General features: G+C 40.1%; 1 protein-coding gene across 1 annotated transcript in view; it reads left to right on the forward strand.

The window, feature by feature from the left end:
* Positions 1-21,400, forward strand: part of CD226 (CD226 molecule) — an 81,856-nt gene extending 60,456 nt beyond the window's left edge. Inside the window, exons 4-6 of the mRNA XM_044295325.1 lie at positions 5,453-5,546; positions 18,731-18,797; positions 20,910-21,400. Coding sequence (XP_044151260.1) covers positions 5,453-5,546; positions 18,731-18,797; positions 20,910-20,990 — 242 coding nt within the window. The 3' untranslated portion in view covers positions 20,991-21,400. The remainder of the gene's footprint in view (positions 1-5,452; positions 5,547-18,730; positions 18,798-20,909) is intronic.
* Positions 21,401-21,770: the final 370 nt, after the last annotated feature.

Consider the following 21,770-nt stretch of genomic DNA (forward strand, 5'->3'; position numbering starts at 1 on the left):
TTTGGTGGCCTTCACATCCATATATGTGACCTACCTGTCATACTGATGCACAGTAACTGTTTTGCTAATAGAAAGGACTAGCTATGCATTTTGCAGCACTGCACAGTAATGTATACCGGGATAAATTCTCCCTAAAGTTTAACTGCAGGCCAGAATAGACCTGATTTAACATGCTTTGTGACTAATTAAAGGTGTTGACCACCATACGCAAATAAAAATAAAAGATTGCCCCAGATAATAACTAAAGCCAAGAGGTATTAGTATAATGAGATATATACTGTGTATGTATAATTTTTCTAATGTGTTCAGCATAGTATGCTCCCATAGATGACAGGCTGTGTGGGCGGAGCAGCTGCAAAGTGAAAGTAAAAATCCCAGCATGCATCACAGCAAGCATCTTCAGAGGAGTGGTCACATGACATCCCTGGCCAACTGTGATACCATAGTAACAACAGCACCTCAGGTGTCATTTCATCACAGAAAAGTCAGTATAATGGTGAGAATCTCCCATTACCAGCAATGAATAAAGATTATTACCGTTCACACAAAATAAAGTGATCAGTACAAACATGTAAGTCTATCTATGAACTATCTATCTATCTGCCTATCTATTTATCATCTTATATATCTATATCTCCTATTTCATATATATATATATATATCTATGGTTCATCTGTCTGTCTATTTATCTATCTCATATCTATCTATATATAATCTATATCATATCTATCTTCTATCTATCTTCTATCTATCCAATATCTATCTATCTATCTAGTATCTATCTATCTTCTATCTATCTGATATCTATCTAATATCTATCTATGACCTATCTATCTATATTCTATCTATATCTCATATGTATCTATCTAATATCCATCTATCTATCTAGCTATCTATCCCATATCTTTCTATCTATCTATCTATCTATCTATCTATCTATCTAATATCTATCTCCTATTATCTATCTAGCTATCTATCTCCTATCTACCGTATTGTTCGCCCTACAAGACGCACCTAGGTTTTAGAGGGGGACAATAAGATTATTTTTTTTTCATGACACCTCAGATCAGACCCCAATGTGAATGACCCCCCACTCTGACCTCACATAGGAGCCCCCATTTGCCTCATATAAGCCCCCATTTGCCTCATATAAGCCCCCATTTGCCTCATATCAGCCCCCATATGTCTCATATCAGCCCCCATATGCCTCATATTAGCCCCCAGCACCCTCTCTTCAGCCCCCAGAAGTGTCCATCAGCCTCATATGAAATAAAATAAATAATAATAATCAGCGACTGCTGTACAATGTGTACATCGGAGCCTATTTTAAAAACTATTTTTTTGGAGAGGGATTTTATCTTGTCAGATGATCTGAATTAGATCTCCTATCACAATTAGTAGAAGGGTTGGGGAGATGGGCCACACTTGTCATGTTCTGTTTTTGATTTTGTGGTGGGTTGATGAAATAGAGAGAATGTTGCATCTATGAAGGGTTGTGGCATGGCAATTTTTTTTTAAGGGTAGCTAATATAAAGAGCCAACTGACCCTATTAAATGCCTTCTTGGCGTTCATGCCAAGAATGGCTATTCAGATTTTGGTCGAACCTAGATGTTCAATCTATCTAATAAGCCTTGAGCTGTGGTCCTTTTCCTACCTACCCATCACCAACCTGTTTGCTCTGCGCTAATACTGTAAGCTAGGGAGTACTTAGCCTATATGCTAACACCTTGCCACACTATTTGAGGTCCAAGTTGAGTAAAGAAATAGCTCTGACACTACCACATAGTTTCAGGCTATTCCTTTTTTGGCAAACTAGCTAGTATTATGTGCCCCTAAGGCTTGCAGTGGAAGGTGTTCCACCTCAAAGCAGAGCTTTACATAGGGAAGTGAGGTGAGTAGATTTGAGCGAACACCTAGATGTTCGTGTTCGGGGAGTTCGGCCGAACTTTAAAAAAAAGTTTGGGTTCAGGACCCGAACTTGATCCGAACTTGGACCCGAACCTGAACCCCATTGAAGTCAATGGGGACCCAAACTTCACTTTATTTTTTTTCCGTTATAACATGGTTATAACGGAAAATAATAGTATAAGCTTTTTCAGATCTGAGTTTTCACTATCGTGAAAACTCAGATCTGACAATATATTCTAACACAGAGGCGTTCCCATGGTGATGGGGATGCTTCAAGTTAGAATATACTAAGAACTGTGTACAGAACTGCCCCCTGCTGCCTGGCAGCACCCGATCTCTTACAGGGGGCTGTGATCCGCACAATTAACCCGCACAATTAAAATCATTGGTGGCTAGTGTGGCCCCCCTCCCTCCCTCCCCAGTATTAAAATCATTGGTGGCCAGTGCGGCCCCCCCATTAAAATCATAGGTGGTTAGTGCAGCCCCCCCTATTAAAATAATTGGTGGCACTGGCCACAGGTTAACAACTCCCCCCCGTCATTAGTGGCAGCGGAGCAGCAGTTCGGATCGGAGTCCCAGTTTAATCGCTGGGGCTCCGATTGGTTACCATGGCAGCCAGGACGCTACTGCAGTCCTGGCTGCCATGGTTACTTAGCACTTTTAGCAGCATTATACTTACGTGCGCTGTCTGTGGCCAGCCGGGCTCTCCTCCTACTGGTGACAGGTCTGTGCTATAAGCAATGCGCCGCACAGACCTTTCAATCACCAGTAGGAGGAACGCCGGCCGGCCACAGACACCACGGCCAGCATCCTGGCTGTCATGGTAACCGATCGGAGTCCCAGCGATTAAACTGGGACTCCAATCGGAACTGCCGGTCTGCTGCCACCAATGATGGGGGGAGGGGGGTTTTTAACCAATGATTTTAATTGGGGGGGAAGGGGAGGCCGCACTGGACACCAATAATTTTAATAGGGGGTTGGTGTCCGCACTAGCCACCAATGATTTTAATAGGGGGTGGGGGGGTCGCACTGGCCACCAATGATTTTAATACTGAGGAGGGAGGGAGGTCTGGCCCCCTGCTGCCTGGCAGCACCTGATCTCTTACAGGGGCTGAGATCCGCACAATTAACTACTCAGGTGCAACACTATGGGAACGCCTCTGTGTTAGAATATACAGTCGTGGCCAAATGTTTTGAGAATTACATAAATATTGGAAATTGGAAAAGTTGCTGCTTAAGTTTTTATAATAGGAATTTGCATATACTCCAGAATGTTATGAAGAGTGATCAGATGAATTGCATAGTCCTTCTTTGCCATGAAAATTAACTTAATCCCCCAAAAAAACTTTCCACTGCATTTCATTGCTGTCATTAAAGGACCTGCTGAGATTATTTCAGTAATCGTCTTGTTAACTCAGGTGAGAATGTTGACGAGCACAAGGCTGGAGATCATTATGTCAGGCTGATTGGGTTAAAATGGCAGACTTAACCTGTTAAAAGGAGGGTGATGCTTGAAATCATTGTTCTTCCATTGTTAACCATGGTGACCTGCAAAGAAACGCAAGCAGCCATCATTGCGTTGAATAAAAATGGCTTCACAGGCAAGGATATTGTGGCTACTAAGATTGCACCTCAATCAACAATTTATAGGATCATCAAGAACTTCAAGGAAAGAGGTTCAATTCTTGTTAAGAAGGCTTCAGGGCATCCAAGAAAGTCCAGCAAGCGCCAGGATTGTCTCCTAAAGAGGATTCAGCTGCGGGATTGGAGTGCCACCAGTGCAGAGCTTGCTCAGGAATGGCAGCAGGCAGGTGTGAGCGCATCTGCATGCACAGTGAGGCGAAGACCTTTGGAAGATGGCCTGGTGTCAAGAAGGGCAGCAAAGAAGCCACTTCTCTCCAAAAATAACATCAGGGACAGATTGATCTTCTGCAGAAGATATAGTGAATAGACTGCCGAGGACTGGGGCAAAGTCATATTCTCCAATGAAGCCTCTTTCCGATTGTTTGGGGCATCAGGAAAAAGGCTTGTCCGGAGAAGAAAAGGTGAGCGCTACCATCAGTCCTGTGTCATGCCAACAGTAAAGCATCCTGAGACCATTCATGTGTGGGGTTGCTTCTCAACCAAGGGAGTGGGCTCACTCACAATTTTTTCCCAAAACACAGCCATGAATAAAGAATGGTACTGAAACACCCTCCAACAGCAACTTCTTCCAACAATCCAACAACAGTTTGGTGAAGAACAATGCATTTTCCAGCACGATGGAGCACTGTGCCATAAGGCAAAAGTGATAACTAAGTGTGCTCGGGGACCAAAACTTTGACATTTTGGGTCCATGGCCTGGAAACTCCCTAGATCTTAATCCCATTGAGAACTTGTGGTCAATCCTCAAGAGGCGGGTGGACAAACAAAAACCCACTAATTCTGACAAACTCCAAGAAGTGCTTATGAAAGAATGGATTGCTATCAGTCAGGAATTGGCCCAGAAGTTGATTGAGAGCATGCCCAGTCGAATTGCAGAGGTCCTGAAAAAGATGGGCCAACACTGCAAATACTGACACTTTGCATAAATGTCATGTAATTGTCGATAAAAGCCTTTGAAACGTATGAAGTGCGTGTAATTATATTTCACTACATCACAGAAACAACTGAAACAAAGATCTAAAAGCAGTTTAGCAGCAAACTTTGTGAAAACTAATATTTGTGTCATTCTCAAAACGTTTGGCCTTGACTGTACTGTCGGATCTGATTTTTCACGATCTAACTCAAATCCGATGGTATATTCTAACATAGAGGCGTTCCCATGGTGATTGGGATGCTTCAAGTTAAAATATACCATCAGATTTGAGAAAACTCCAATGCCGGTAATGTGTCAGCTCCAGGCACCAACCCTGGACACAGTAGAAGTGCCGAATGGGGGGGGGGGTTAGGGTTACGTGAGGCTGGGGCGCCAGTGGCAGACTGGGCGCTGCGAGGATGACGAAAAGCAGCGCATGCGCATTTACTCTGCAGGCATAGACGAAGCTCCCCCATGTCGCGTGCAGCCATGGACGAACTGGCTGCACGGCAGAGCATGGCTCAGGGGGCGTGTCATTAGATTGTAGAAAAAACAGGCCAACCCCTTTAATTAGTAACAAAGCAAATTTGGGGGGGAAATTCTGTGAAGTGACCAAATAACATTTTTGAAAACTTCACTCGTCTGTATTGATGACCTATTCTGACGATAGGTCATCAATATATATGGCTGTACAGTCCCTTTAAGGGGTTTTCCCCATTTGTGTTCCAGCAGTCAAATCTTTTTCATTTTCTTTTGTCTTTAAGACAATTTTGCAGGACAATTTGTAGCTTTTTTGGAACCATTTTCCTGTTTATATAATGTATGAAATAATTGTATTTTTCAGCTTTAACTCTTCTTATCTTGGGCTGGGTAGCAGCTCTAGATTTGGATCTGATGGGGCTCTAAAAGAGATTTTTTTTTTACCCATTTTGTTTACTATACTATATTACTGTTAATTAGCACTATATTTTATTTTATTTCTTTAGGTATCACTTCCATGAGCACATTTGCTTTAATATGTGGGATATCTTTACTTGTTATTATTGTGATCTTCACCATAGCAGCCTTTTGTTTTGTAAGGTAAGTGCAATAATTGTTTCACTGTGGCAAATGAAGTTCATATAGCTATAAATTCAGAAAGTATTTTTGATTTAAAAAATGAAAATTAATTAGCAATTCACACCAGAGATGTGCAAATTTCTTGAAATTTGTTTCCTGTCCAATTTGTCGGTCAAAAAAAATATATTTAGGGCTAAATTGATTCTACTTGGTATTGCTCCAATTGGGCTCAAAATCGGTATATGACACTTTAGGGTCCTTACATTGTATGTCACAGAAATTTTTTGGAACCTCACACATTACACTGCAGATGTGGCCCTGGTATGGTCACTGTCAGAAGAAGATACCGTGTATGGAGAAATTATATTGTATGTCATGGAACATTTTTTGAAGCGCACACGTTACACTGCAGATGTGGCCCTGGTATGGTCACTGTCAGAAGCGGACACAGTCTATGGAAAAATTACAATGTATGTTACCCAATTTTTTTTTGAAGTGCACACATTACACTGCAGATGTGGCCCTGCTATGGTCACTGTCAGAAGCGGATACCTTCTATGGAAATATTACAATGTATGTCACATAATTTTTTTTTAAGTGCACACATTACACTGCAGATGTGTCCCTGGTATGGTCACTGTCAGAAGCGGATACCTTCTATGGAAATATTACAATGTATGTCACATAATTTTTTTTTAAGTGCACACATTACACTGCAGATGTGGCCCTGCTATGGTCACTGTCAGAAGCGGATACCTTCTATGGAAATATTACAATGTATGTCACATAATTTTTTTTTAAGTGCACACATTACACTGCAGATGTGGCCCTGGTATGGTCACTGTCAGAAGCGAACACCGTCTACGGTTAAATGACACTATATGTCACAGATACATTTTTGAAGCGCACACATTACACTGCAGATGTGGCCCTGGTATGGTCACTGTCAGAAGCGAACACCGTCTACGGTTAAATGACACTATATGTCACAGATACATTTTTGAAGCGCACATGTTACACTGCAGATGTGGCCCTGGTAAGGTCACTGTCAGAAGCGGACACCGTCTACGGAAAAAGTACACTGTATGTCACAGATACATTTTTGTAGCGCACACGTTACACTGCAGATGTGGCCCTGTTATGGTCCTTCTAGCTCTCCTCCTACACTCCTGCATACGTTTCGTAGCCAGGAAGTGTTGGGGATAATAACGCTTAAGCACTTCTGGTTTTGGAATCGCATGTGCGTTTCAAAGGCCGGAAGTTGCGTCTATACCAGTTTTCCTGTCACTAATCATTGTATCAGTGGGTGGGGTATAATTTTAGGTGCCAAATCTAAGGTATGTAAGATAGTGTTACCCTAGTGCAAGTGCACCTTACCATACCAGGATGTCTTTGATATAACTACTATAGTTTTGGGCTCAAGAACATCGGATATGCAACTGTCCATATTGATGCCTGCAACATTTGATTATTTTTCTTGCAACTACCAGAATTGAAGCTTTTAACATCTGATAATTTATCATTGGTCTCTTGATGAGCCAGTTTTTATGGTCACTGGGGAAACGCATCAGGACAAGCAACTAAGAAGGGACAAGTACCTTAACTTCTATTGGCAGGGTTGAAATAGGCGACAGTGAGGGCTTAGCCACCGAGAGGTGGGGTCGCCCCTTTCGGGGCGGGTGCTCTGCCTGTAGGCAGGGGTATATTGAGGGACACATTAGGGATTCCCCCCCCCCCCCCCCGTCCTGACTTCACCTCTTGTTTGTCCTCTGGCCAGGTCTACGGTTTCCAAACTGTAAGTTTCCGCAGTTTTCTTTATCGGATTGTACTATCATGGATACGTCCTAAGTAAGGCAGTAGGCAATATGGCAACTGGCATTACAGTGAGGCCAGTACTTACCTGCACATTTATTGACTGCGTAGCATGGAGACTCGAGCATGGCGCTCGAGCACATGCGGTACTCGACCAAGTACTGCTAACTGGTGTTCAGCCGAGCATGCTCGATCATCACTAATGTCTGGCTGTTCATTTGCAGATTTTTTTTTTAATAAGATTTAGTTGTTTGTAGAATTTGCAGTGCAACATGACATTTTCAATTGCCAGCAGCTGTATGAAAACAGTATGAAATACTGAATGACTAGTCTCTTTCTCCATCTGCTTTCCCTGATAAAACCCTGACTTTTCTACTGCTGTCAGTATATACTGTCACTATAGTCTCTCTACCAAACCTAGATTACTGGCTTGTGTCTGTTATTGCATTTTGGTAGACAAAGTCAAGACACATGCTTTCAAATCACAAGCTGCACTAAGAATGTCACCTCTCCAGCCCAAAGGCAGAAATACCTCCCAAAATCCTGTCCCTGATTGGCTGTCAGCCTCTGAGCCAATCAGCGCAAGCCCCTTCCTTCCCACGGTCATGTGATACTCTATCTTCATCCTCCGTGTCATTTTCCCAACCAATTTTCACTATAAAATGGTATGGATGCTATTTTGCTCAATTCATCTGAAGTGAGTTGCCAAAATAAAAAGCCATTTAGATTGCATATACTCAAGTCACATATTATGCTGATGTTACGTAAAAATTAATTTGTGATGAGTTTCTCTATGAATATTGAAGATTAATATGTAGGCTTCCTTGAAATGATTCTTGGGTGGTTGGGATCAACAAGGAGAGCATGAATGAAAGAATCTTTTATGTGACCTGGATTAGCTAATGCTGTGAAATAGCCAATGCCTAATCTGTTGGTACCGTATAATACCCAACGGGATGTACAACCATCAGATAGTATACAACCACAGATGGCTAACCATCTGTGTTGGCACCAGTAGACCAGCAAAGTACAAATTCAGGAATCATCAGAGAGGATATAATTAGCACCAAATTACAAGAAAGAAATAATGTAAAACCAGATGAAACAGGTCACAAACAGGCCATTAAAACAAAATGTAGGGATGCCAACAGTGATGCAAACATTGCCAAATCAATTGAGCAGGAATGTTACATGAACAAGATACTACGTGAACAAAGAATAAAGATGTAACAGGAATAAGGAACAGGATAACACTGGAGCAGATGACAAATTCCAACAGAACCTGTTACCAAACATTATGAGAAAGATAGCTGTTCAAAGTTGGCTGCTACAAAATCTTTAAAATTTTTGAATATGTAGGAATATTCAAAAGATTATGCATGTAACGTCATCTAGCTATTTGAAGAGGCAAGCTATTTAAGAAGGAAGAAGACTGCTTAGCTCTCATCATGCATTAAGTTTTCAAATTGATTTATCCATAGCATTCCGAAGTTGGCTTTAGTACCGAGGTATCAGCTGGTACCAAACTCGACTTTGGATTCTAAATGTTCAGTGTTTTAAAAGTGCAGAAATGAATACTGAATTCATTCACTGAAGTCTTGAGCGACTACAGGTGAAACAAATTTTGCCTCCACAGAGCCAATACATTTGAATGGTTTCCATACAGCATTAAAGAATAGAAGAAGAGTTTGTACGAATCGACTTTGGATCTATTCCTCTGCCAGCAAAATGACATGGCCGCACATCTCACTTGGCCTTGATAATCTCGCACATGCAAAGTTACTGCAAGTATGATATGCTTACGAATCTGCATCAATTAATTTGCCTACTTCACTAAATACATTGCCATAAACATAGCTGTACATGCACAATCGCTGGTTCATTTTTGCAGCCTATCATCTGAGCACATGCCGATACTCACAGTAACAGCACAAACGTGAGATTATCCCAACTGCTCAAAATGTTAACCTGCCAGCACAGTGGGGAATCGTCTATAGAGGGACAGTCCCTCACAGACGTAGAATTAGTTCAGTTAAAATGAAATTGATTCATACAAACCGAATTGCTGATCCCTAATTAAGTAATTTCTCTACCTACTGTAATTCCTGCCTCATTTCTTTTCCCCTTTTTGTCTTTTGCTGTGTGGTCTTGATTCTTTGTCATGTACCAGACTACTACCAGACTACTAGTTCATCATGTACCACAATACTTATACAGCTACTTCCAGATTACTGCTTAAAGGGGTTCTCTGGGAATTAAGAAAAGGAAAATACTTAAATATTACTTTATTATAAGTATATTCTCAAATACCTTTCATTATTTATAATGGCTCGTTTTGTCTGAGGAGCAATCATCAAGGGAAATAAAATGGCCGCTGTCCCATTAGTTTACACAAAACCTGTCCTGATCACACAGGAGGACAAGTTACTTTACAACACTGAGGTAAAGAGCTGCCCCATCCTTCTCTCTACTTGTCAGGGGTTATGATCCTGAATACAGATGGTAAGAACTTTAGCTGAATCTCTGGGTAATTTAGTTCATGAGGAGACATGAAGTACAGAGACCATGGACAGGACAGACTGTGGTAATGTGGGGCAGTGGTAATGGAGACTGTATACAAGTGCTGCTGCTCATTAGCCACACCTCTCAAGTCTCCTTATCTTCTCTATTCCCTGTATTCAGGATCATGACTCCTGACAAGTAGAGCAGAGAGGAGGATAAGGCAGCTCTTTATCTCAGTATTGTGAAGTAACTTGTCCTCCTGTGTGATTAGGACAGGTTTGTGTATACTAATAGGATGACGGCCATTTTATTCCTCCTAATGATTGCTCCGCAGACAAAACAAGCCATTCTAAGTAATGAAAGGTATTTGTGAATATATTTATTCTAATATAATATTTAAGTATTTTCATTTTTTTTTATTCTTGGAGAACCCCTTTAATGATTTTGACATTGTTGCTAACATGGCTTGTTTCCATCTTCCTCTGCTTGTCAAGTTTGCCTTGCCTGCTATTTACGGCATGGCCTTTTCACATATGCTGTACCTTATTCAGCACTAATGCGAGGCTATTTGAGGGAAAATGCTCAATCTTTCTTCTTAAACATAGTTTGTTCTCATAGTCATCCGTCATTTCACAACTTTTCTTGAGGTGCATTGCTGTAACTATTTGAACTGCTCATTCAGTTGTTATCACCTTGGATTCTTCAGTTTGAGCTGTTGCCAAAAACTCTTCATTGTTATGAATAGGACTGCAGGGAAAGCTACTTGGTTACAGTTAGGTCCATAAATATCTGAACATGAACCACATTATGTACAAGTCCTTCTAAAAAAAATTGCATATTGTTATAAAGTTCATTATTTTCTGTAATGTACTGATAAACATTAGACTTTCATATATTTTAGATTCATTACACACATCTGAAGTAGTTCAAGCCTTTTATTGTTTTAATATTGATGATTTTGGCATACATTTACCAGTAGTGTTGGCACTGTGAGCAGGTGCCAGGTCGTGCTGAAAAAATAAATCTTCATCTCCATAAAGCTTTTCAGCAGATGGAAGCATGAAGTGCTCCAAAATCTCCTGATAGCTAGCTGCATTGACCCTGGCCTTGATAAAACACAGTGGACCAACACCATCACTGACTGTGGGTACTTGACACTGGACTTCTGGCATTTTGGCATTTCCCTCTCCCCAGTCTTCCTCCAGACTCTGGCACCTTGATTTCCGAATGACATGCAAAATTTGCTTTCAGCCGAAAAAAGGACTTTGGACCACTGAGCAACAGTCCAGTGCTGCTTCTCTGTAGCCCAGGTCAGGCGCTTCTGCCGCTGTTTCTGGTTCAAAAGTGGCTTGACCTGAGGAATGCGGCACCTGTAGCCCATTTCCTGCACACGCCTGTACACGGTGGCTCTGGATGTTTCTACTCCAGACTCAGTCCACTGCTTCCGCAGGTCCCCCAAGGTCTGGAATCGGTCCTTCTCCACAATCTTCCTCAGGGTCCAGTCACCTCTTCTCGTTGTGCAGCGTTTTCTGCCACACTTTTTCCTTCCCACAGACTTCCCACTGAGGTGCCTTGATACAGTACTCTGGGAACAGCCTATTCGTTCAGAAATTTCTTTCTGTGTCTTACCCTCTTGCTTGAGGGTGTCAATGATGGCCTTCTGGACAGCAGTCAGGTCGGCAGTCTTACCCATGATTGCGGTTTTGAGTAATGAACCAGGCTGGGAGTTTTTAAAAGCCTCAGGAATCTTTTGCAGGTGTTTAGAGTTAATTAGTTGATTCAGATGATTAGGTTAATAGCTCGAATAGAGAACCTTTTCATGATATGCAAATTTTTTGAGATAGGAATTTTGGGTTTTCATGAGCTGTATGCCAAAATCATCAATATTAAAACAATAAAAGACTTGAACTACTTCAGTTGTGTGTAATGAATCTAAAATATATGAAAGTCTAATGTTTATCAGTACATTACAGAAAATAATGAACTTTATCACAATATGCTAATTTTTTTTAGAAGGACCTGTATATATTTTGCTGTCTACCTCAGCATATTGGAGTAGAAACTAAATAATGATTAGCTCATAATGAATGGCATATCAGAGGGTGAATGGGGGAATGGCATATCAATATCAAATACTTCACTTGAGTAAATGTAGAACTTGTACCCCAGGATATAAGCTAGTAGTAAGACCAGAGTATGCCAAATAACATCTAAAACCATTACAGTGCTGGAACAACTTTTTATATACTGATAAGAGTATTTTATATATTTCTTTCCATAATGAGAAGTAAAGAGTATGGCGCAGAAAAGGTGCTGGTCATGTTTCACAGCATTTCATCTCAGCTGTCTACCATGGTGGCTGTAGCGTTATGGCATGGGTATATGTGACTGCTAATGTAACCAGTTACCTTGTATTTATTAATGATTTTACTGCTGACAAATGTGTCCGGATGTGATTTACAGGGAGTGCAGATTTAACCAAATTCTCTAAAACTTATATGACCCGAAGCATAGTGTGAGGGTAAATTCATACATTTGTGGTAAAATAAAGTACATCAAAATCATAGTAAAATTCTGTAGTTTTGCCATGATTCTGCTGCGATAATCATGGAAATAAATGTTAAAGCAAAAACAAAATGAAAAAATCTGCAAAAGCCATGGCTTGCTCTCAGTCCAGTTGAGGATGCATTTCACTTGCACCAATGTGCTATGCCAGGCTTTAGTGGAGCTAAACATGGACAGGCAGGCACTCTCATCGCTAACCCTGCCTGTTCTTGATCAGCTCCGCTAAAACCTGGTCATTGAGTCTAAAATAGATTTAAATTTTTTTTACTTAGCAGAGAAGAAGACTGCAGAAGCAGCTCAACAGTTTGAGGACTCCTCAATTATCTCCACAGATCTCAGCCTTCTAATCCCCTGCATGTGTGACATGCGTGGAAAAATGTTACTTAAGTCCAATTTTAAGGGGAAATAGCATTAAAAAATATATGCATCGTGACTGACAGGAGCTACCATGCCAAGAAGAGAAGATTAAAATGTATTTATATCCACATGTAAGAAAGCAGAAGAGACCGTTTTACCAGTTTTCTTGTGGTCAACTTTCTCAGTAGACAGTGCATCAGTTTCTGTGTCCCTTCTGAGCTTAGAATTTATTTAATTTTTAAACCCCTCGATCCGTGTACAAACACTTATCTATTTCATAAAATATTTAATAAACCATTAGTCTGAAAAAACAATTATAGCGTGTTAGCAGTGGTCATGAAGCGTAAGAGACACTGCCTTTTGCAGATATGTGTTGTATGACCTTCAGTGTTAAAAATGCAATATAGGAAAATTCGGCAACCGGAACACTGCAGTTATGCAGATTGCTTTTTATAAGCTAAGAAATTGCTACTTGACCCTTGGCTGATACGATTTAGATTATTTTATTAAGGAATTTATTTTAACCATTTTAAATCAACCTTTAACTTTTGTATCTATGCTGTAGGTATTACAGTATATTATCTGAACCTTTCATCATCTCGCCTCTAATATTCTAATACTACCTCCAGTTAGAAGTTTATACCTACATCAATCTCTAACAAGCCTTGGTTTCTTGACAGTCTTTGTCCTGGGTGACCTCTATGAAATCATATTATTCTGCAAATGTTATTATTATACATGTCCTCAAGTGTCCAACCTCTAATTCAATCTAAGACACTGAGTGGAAAGTGCACATGTATTATGTATCTAAAAAAATGTACACAGTAATACAGTACTTGACATTACACACACTTTATACAGAAGGTAACTGATATTCATATGGATAAATGCAAAGATAAGGCCCCTTTCACACCGGTGAGTTTTCCGTGCAGGTGCAATGCTTGAGGTGAACGCCTTAATTAACTCACCTCATCCACTTGATCGTGCAGCCGGCATTGTCTTCTTTCTTCTTCTTTCAGGACCTGCAAAAGGACCTTTGATGACATAATCCTTAGGGTGCGTGCTCATCACTGACCTCTTGCTTGCACTTTCAAATCCTTCTTCAGCCAATGGCTGACTGGCCCCCTGGGTATTTAAGTTATCTTCTCCAGGCAGAGGGTGTCTGAGCTTTAGGTTTCGTGATGGCCAGCAAAGCATTTGATAGTCTAGTGCAGGGATGGGAAAACTGCGGCTCTCCAGCTGTTGTAAAAGTACAACTCCCAGTATGCCCAGTCTGCCTACAGCTATCAGCATACAAAAGGGCATGATGGGATTTGTAGTTTTACAACAGCTGGAGAGCCTCAGTTTGCCCATCACTGGTCTAGTGCTATTGTGATTTACATGTGTTTATCCTGTGTTTTTTTCTGCCTGATACCCATCCTGCCTGTTCTTTTGCAATGCTAGTTCAGTTCTGTTTTTGTTTCAGTTCTATACCCAGTCTGTACTCCAATCTTGGTCCCAGCCTGCTTGCCTTGTGTTTGCTTCACCACTACCCTGCCTGCATGTCTATCCTTTGTCTAACCTCAACCTGTGAGCTGCCTAGATCCCAAAAATCGGCATTCAAACCTTAGTGACTGTTGAACCTGTGGTTTTCCTGTGTCTCTGGTGTGTTTTCTATATCTTGAGCTCCCAGTGCTTGCATTACTGTCGCTTACCCCAGTGGGTCAGCTGTCAACTACACCGGGACTATTATAGGAGGTAGCGATCTTATTGCTAACCTGCAGCAAAGTCCAGATCCCTGTATAGGGGTTAAAGGGTGAATAACAGGGAAGCACCAAAATACACCAAACCAGTGGGTCCATACTCACTGATCCGTAAAAAATGGTCTTTGCTGTGATCTGGTCTACAGGTATTTTTCAAGTGGTAGCTCAAAGACAACCCTAGAATGTGGAGTGTAGATAACCTGACAGAAGGTAACCATAGTCAATGCAAAGAAAAGATTAGCAAGTAATGAGAATATATTCTTATTGGACAAGGCACAATCTGAGTAGAGATTTTTCTCTGATTAGTGTACAGCTCAAGTTGTGGAAGTCTCAGGTGGTGAGGAAGAAAGTGCCGGTCTAAAAGACAGAGAAGTGCGGTACTGTAGCTAGAGCTACTAAAAACAAAAACAAAAAAATAAAGAAACAAAACAAAAAAAACTGAGGTAAAGAAGGAGTGTTAATATCCAGTATTAAATAAAAGTTGAAGCTATCAAGTGTATTGGTACTTATGAGAGGCACCTGTTACATGCAGTTGAATTGTGACAGTTAAGATAAAGTTTGTTGGAACATAACCCTAAACAGAAATAGAAGGCAGATTGGGGCTTAGCCAATGAATGACAGGAATCATCAGTGAGAACAGAAAGACAGGCAAAAACTAGAATCAAAACCAAAGTAAATGTCAACAGATGATCTGAACTCTAAAAGAATGGTAATAGACCACACAGTGCTGAAACACAGGATAGTAGGATTGTAATAGACTCAGGGGCGTAGCTAAAGGCTCATGGGCCCTGGTGCAAGATTTCAGCTTGGACCCCCCTTCCCTCAGTGCTTTGTGACCAGGGAGGCAAACATTGAAAAATTGAAACGGCACCCCCCAACCCCCCTTATGCCAAATCCTTGACCTAACCCCTTCCCTGCAGCCAGAGGTGTAACTTGACCAGCATGTACTTTCCATAATACCAGTGTCTTCTTATGTGGCACAAGGGTCTTTGGGCCCCTCAGGCTCCTGGGCCCGGTAACAACTGCTACCTCTGCACCCCCTATAGCTACGCCCCTGAATTATAGACTGCTGGAGCTTATATCATCAATAATTGCTACTGCCAGGAAGAAGTGAAATGTGATGCCATCAGTTGCTACAGTAACGTTTCATGGTGGGCTTCCAGACCGGGCCACTTACCCCCTTCCTGACCAGGCCTACTTTTGCAAATCTGACATGTATCACTTTATGTGGTAATAATTTTGGAATGCTTTTAAGACAGATCGTGATGCCTCATAAAATATACATTAATTAACATTCCCTACATGTCTACTTTATGTTGGCATCATTTTGTTAATGTAATTTTATTCTTTTAGGACATTAGAAGGTTTAGAATTTTAGAAGCAATTTTTGAAATTTGAAAAAGTCAACTTTTTTAAGGACCAGTTCAGTTCTGAAGTCACTTTCTGGGGCTTACATAATAGAACCAACCCATAAATGACCCCATTTTAGAAACGACACCCCTCAAACTATTCAAAACTGGTTTTAGAAATAATGTTAACCCTTTAGGTATTTCATAGGAATTAAAGCAAAATAGAAGTGAAATTTAAAAATTTCCCTTTTTTAGCAGATTTTCCATTTTAATATTTTTTTTCCTGGAACACAGCAAGGGTTAACAACAAAACAAACCTCAATATTTATTACCCTGATTCTGCAGTTTGCAGAAACACCCCATAAGTGGTTGTATACCACTGTTTGGTCATACCACAGGGCACTTGAGGCAAGAAGCGCCATATGGTTTTTGGAGGGCAGATTTTGCTAAAATGGTCAAATGTTGCATTTGAAGAGACCTTGAGGTTCCCCCAAAATCAAACCTCCCAAAAGTGACCACATTTTGTAAACTACACCACCCAAGGAATTTTTAAGTGGTGTAGCAAGCACTTCACTCAACAATTGTTTCATAGAATTTTTTATACTTGGGTGTGAAAATGAAAAATTATATATTTTTTATTTTACAAGAAAATGGTGCTTAAGGCCCAAACTTTTTTTTTTTTTTACAAAAGATAACAGGAGAATATCCCCCCCACAATTTGCTACCAACTTTCTTCTGAATACAGTAACACCCCAAATGTGGTCGTAAACTGTTATTTGGGGATACGCCAGGGCTCAGAAGGGAGGGAGCGGCATCTGGATTTTCTAACATGGAATATTTTGTCAGTGTTTTTAAGAGCGATAACTTTTTTTATGTTTTGTTGAATGAGCTGTGTGAGGGCTTATTTTGTGCGGGACAAGCTGTAGTTTTTATTGGAACTATTTTAGGGTACATTTGGCTTTCTGGTTGCTTTTTATCAAATTTTTGGGGAGGTGAAGTCACAAAAAAACAGTTTGGTGTCATTTTTCAAATTTTTTTATACCGTTTACTTGATGAGTAAGATCATGTAATATTTTTAAAGACGCGGTCATTACAGATGCAACAATACCAAAACTATGTCTAGTTTACACAACAAAAACATTTTTAGAAAACAAAATCATGTTTTTGTGTTGGCTTTTTCTTAGAGACATATTTTCTTTACATCTGGCTATAGTCTTGTGTGAGGGCTTGTTTTTTGTGGGACAATGTGATGTTTTTATTGCCACCATTTTGGGGTACATATGACTTTTTTGATTGATTGATATGATAAGACAAAAAAGCTGTTTTGGCATATTTTTTATCTTTTTTTTACACCGTTCACTTGATGGGGTAGATCATGTGATATTGTTATAGAGTTAATTGTTACAGATGCGGCGATACCAAATATGTCTATTATTCATGTATTTTTTTACATTTTACACAATAAGATCATTTTTTCTTAGAGCCATATTTATTTTTATTTTTATGGCTATAGTCTTGTGTGGGGGCTAATTTTTTGTGGGATGAGATTACATTTTTATTGCTACTATTTTGGGGTACATATGACTTTTTGATTGATTAACATTATGTTTTTTGGGAGGTGACCTAACTGAAAAATCTGTTTTGGCGTTCACCTGATGGGGTAGATCATATGATATTATTATAGAGCCTGTCGTTGCAGACGAGGCGATACCAAATATGTCTATTTTATTTTTTCTTATGTTAAATTTTTTTAAACATTTTTAAAATAACGGATGTGAAACTTTTTTTAATTTTTTTATTTTACACTTTGTGTCCCCTAATAAGCCCATACACAACTTTATTTTTTATTTTTTTACTATTGATTTCTCCTGTAACTGGGGCTGACATAGTATCCCCAGTTACAGTGGAAATACTGTATAATACTGTACAGCATAATACTGTGCTGTACAGCCTCAGTGCAGGGCTGATCGAGGTCTGTAGAAGACCTGATAGCTCCTGCACTCCTCTGGCCCCAGCGGTCACATGACCACCGGGCCAGGACAGGAATCGGCAGATCACTTCCTCAGCTGTATACACAGCGCTCGTTCAGTGCTATGTATACAAAGATCTTCTCTGTGTGGTTCCCTGCTGTCATTGACAGCAGGCCCCCCACTCGGCAGCTGCCGAAAATTCAGATACGTCCGATCAGAGATAAACCTGACCGTTCAGAACGTTTATAGTCAGTGAGCGGTCGGGAAGTGGTTAAAGGGGCTGTCCCATGATTAATGTAAGAAATTAAAATCAAACATAGAACCAGCCCTGTACCTCACATGGTTCCAGAGATCTTCCCATACATTGTTCCAATTGCTCTTCTGGATTTATATCAAGCTGGCAGGTGTCCTTTCTGCTGCTGCTCTCTCCCTATATAACAGCTAAAAAGGCAGTTGCAGGGTGTAACTGAGCATGTGCATCCACCTCTGTGAGGTGGACAGAGAAATAAGAAAAAGAACAAACAGCAGGTGGAGCTATAAAGATACATTTTATTAAATAACTCAGTGGCTATCCAAAATTTTTAGTTATATGCAATGATGTACATATTCATATTCAGGTGCTGGTTTGAAAGCTAGAATATCTTTTGTGGGACAACCCCTTTGAGAATTGCACTGGAACAGGGAGGTACATATATTTCATTTATAAAATCTTTATAACATCTATTATAGTGGTCGATAATATGTCTTTGGATATGGTGATATCATTAACAGGAAGTAAAACAAAGATCCTTCCATAAGATTTCCTACATATAACTCTTATCTATTTACAGTTATAATAGCATTATACAGTATAATGGATTTACAGTTATGGTCTGTATTAAATCATTTTTTTTAATTTTTTTATTTAGGAGACAGAATAACAAGAGAATACAAGTAAAACAAGTAAACGTCAGCTTCAATTCTACGTATCCTCAGGTAACAGGGCTACTAATCAATAAGACAATCAATATGGTCATGGTGTGGAGAGAATAAGGCCTAAAGGTGTTCAGTATTAGTTTCTTAAAATAGAAGGCACGTGCACATTTCCTTCACAAAAAAAAAAAAAAAATCTGGATTTTAATTTGAGTGACCCCACCCACTATCCTAAAATGATGTGTTTGATCCCTTGCTTTTTGGATATGTGCTGATGTGCAAATACCCTAAGTTTGAATAAGACAGTATAAAATGTGACTTAAAGGGAACCTGTCTGCTCCCCTATGCTGCCCTCTCTGAAAGTAGCATAGCATAGTGACACACGATTTCAGCTGCCAGCGTGATGACGTCATCATGCATCGCAAGATTTGGTGCAGGATCTTCAAATCAAATGGCCCCTGCAGCATCTTCATGCTCAAAAGGATGAGGCGAGTATTATCATTTTTTAAACCCCTAAAAGCCCTTATTTTTCAGATCAGCAATGACCGCGGCATCTGAGGAGATCAATGATGGGGGCAGCGCAATCGCAGTTCCCCATTATTGTGTCAGCTACTTACAAAGAAATGCGCTTCGTGACAAAGTAATTTGTCACAAAGTGAGTTTCTTTGTGAAATTCGTCGAAGCAGCCAAATCTAAGTTTTTATAACTTTGCTCATCTCTAGAACTGACCTTCAAAACAGCATGCACTTGAGAGATGAGTCCAATGATATGCTCACTTTGCACGGTGCCCCTCTCTTCCACCTTCAGATGATGATTGACATCATAGGAAAAAAACTGTCATTATGGGGGCACTTATTTGGACTTATCTCTCTCAGTGCTAGCACCTGCTGTATAGTTCTACAGGACAGTTCTATGAAGCTGCTTAATGTTAATATTGAAATCAGTCGGTCTGTTATTACAGTCTGAAATGCAGGACACACAATATTTTGTATATTTGTATATTGTTAATTTGGTGGAGTTTTCTTTCAAAACCCCAGCAAGCTGTAGATCTTGACATTTAAGGTGATTTCACATCACTTTCTTTATTGAGGAAAACCAGCATTAAATAAAAGCTGGTTGCAAACACACAGTTTGCAAAAAGACGCTGAGAAAACAATGGAAATAAATACCACAAAAAAAGCTAAAAAAACACTGATAGCTCCGCCCCCCAAAAAGAAAACTAAACGTAAAATGCGGTTATTCTGGCATTTTTAAAGCTCTACCAAAAAAACACCAATGCAATTTTGTGTGTGTAGGGACTCTTATTTCTGTTTTTGCAGAGAGATATTAGGGCCAGGTATCCTCACTGGCACTGTAATGCCACATCTGCACCAGTGAATTGTCAATTGGCACATGCACAGTTAGCATCTCAAAATCAGGGGAAATGAGATGTACTGCACATGCACCAATTGAAGATTCACCAGGCCATGTGTGGGATTACAGGACCAGGCAATAGATCCAGAGAAGACACAGTCGGCACTCCGTATGTCAGTGATGCGGTGCGCGGGTCCAGGGCAAATCCTCACGTGCTTGCACAAAGAGGCCGTCACTCGCTAAAGTAGAATAATTATGGTCATATACAGAAGGCAAGTGACGCGTTTCGGCTACTATGAGCTTTTTTTCAAAGGTTTGAAATGTTTGAAAAAGGCTCATAGTTGCCGAAACGCGTCACTTGCCTTCTGTATGTGACCATTAAATATTCCATAATTATTCTACTTGGGCGAGTGCCGGTCCTCTTTGTGCAGGCAGGAAGGCAGTGAGGATGCCTGGCCCTGTCACTTAAGGGGAGTGACTAAAGGGGAATCCAGAGGAGCTGCGGGGGTTCTATAATGGGTTATATCCAGCAATCAGTACACTGATGCCTCATTAATATATGGAATCAAATGCTAATTTCTCCAAAACAGTACCTCGGTTCTTAGCCAGACAGTGGTTCTTTCACTCAGCAGGATCAGTCCTACCAGGCAGTATGCCTGGTTTAATCGGTTTGATTCTGCTGACAGATGCCCTTTAAGAATATGCATATAGGTAATTTACTAGAAGGCAGATAGGCCAAATCCTTACACTTGACTAGGAGTCTAGGACTTATAATATTTCATATGCTGTTTTTTCTGACAAGATTTACTATATATATTTCAGCTTGACATAGAAACTGTGGATGAGGAGCACACGTATGCCAATTTTGTGCCTAATTTATCATTCTCGAAATCATGGACATAGAAAAGGATTCTTCAGATGCCTTTATTAGTGGTATAAGATGTGTGACAATGGGACAGCTAAAACAGCTAAAAAATACAATTCTTATTTATACAGGTAATACATTTGTATATGATTAAAACAGAATATTTCCACACATGGCAACTCTCTACTTAAGAGGATATACATTCTATAAGATGGCGGCTTAGTATGTCCCTCAGCACATATGTCACTTATGTACTGGCTGTCAATAGAGGATGTTCAAAAATCTGTTTTTCATTAAAATATTTTTCATTAAAATATTTCTGAAATACATGTCCAACCAGGTGCTCTATGGTGGTCATTGTGGTATATTACAGCCCCGGGCACTATGATAAAATAGAAACAAAGAACTACTGTATCGTGCATTCATTTCTACTCTCATATACAAACCGGATTCCAAAAAAGTTGGGACACTAAACAAATTGTGAATAAAAACTGAATGCAATAATGTGGAGATGGCAAATGTCAATATTTTATTTGTAATAGAACGTAGATGACAGATCAAGCGTTTAATCCGAGTAAATGTATAATTTTAAAGGAAAAATACGTTGATTCAAATTTTCACGGTGTCAACAAATCCCAAAAAAGTTGGGACAAGTAGCAATAAGAGGCTGGAAAAAGTAAATTTGAGCATAACGAAGAGCTGGAAGACCAATTAACACTAATTAGGTCAATTGTCAATATGATTGGGTATAAAAAGAGCTTCTCAGAGTGGCAGTGTCTCTCAGAAGCCAAGATGGGTAGAGGATCACCAATTCCCAC

The sequence above is a fragment of the Bufo gargarizans genome, chromosome 5, assembly GCF_014858855.1.
Source record: "Bufo gargarizans isolate SCDJY-AF-19 chromosome 5, ASM1485885v1, whole genome shotgun sequence".
In the NCBI taxonomy this organism is placed as follows: Eukaryota; Metazoa; Chordata; class Amphibia; order Anura; family Bufonidae; genus Bufo; species Bufo gargarizans.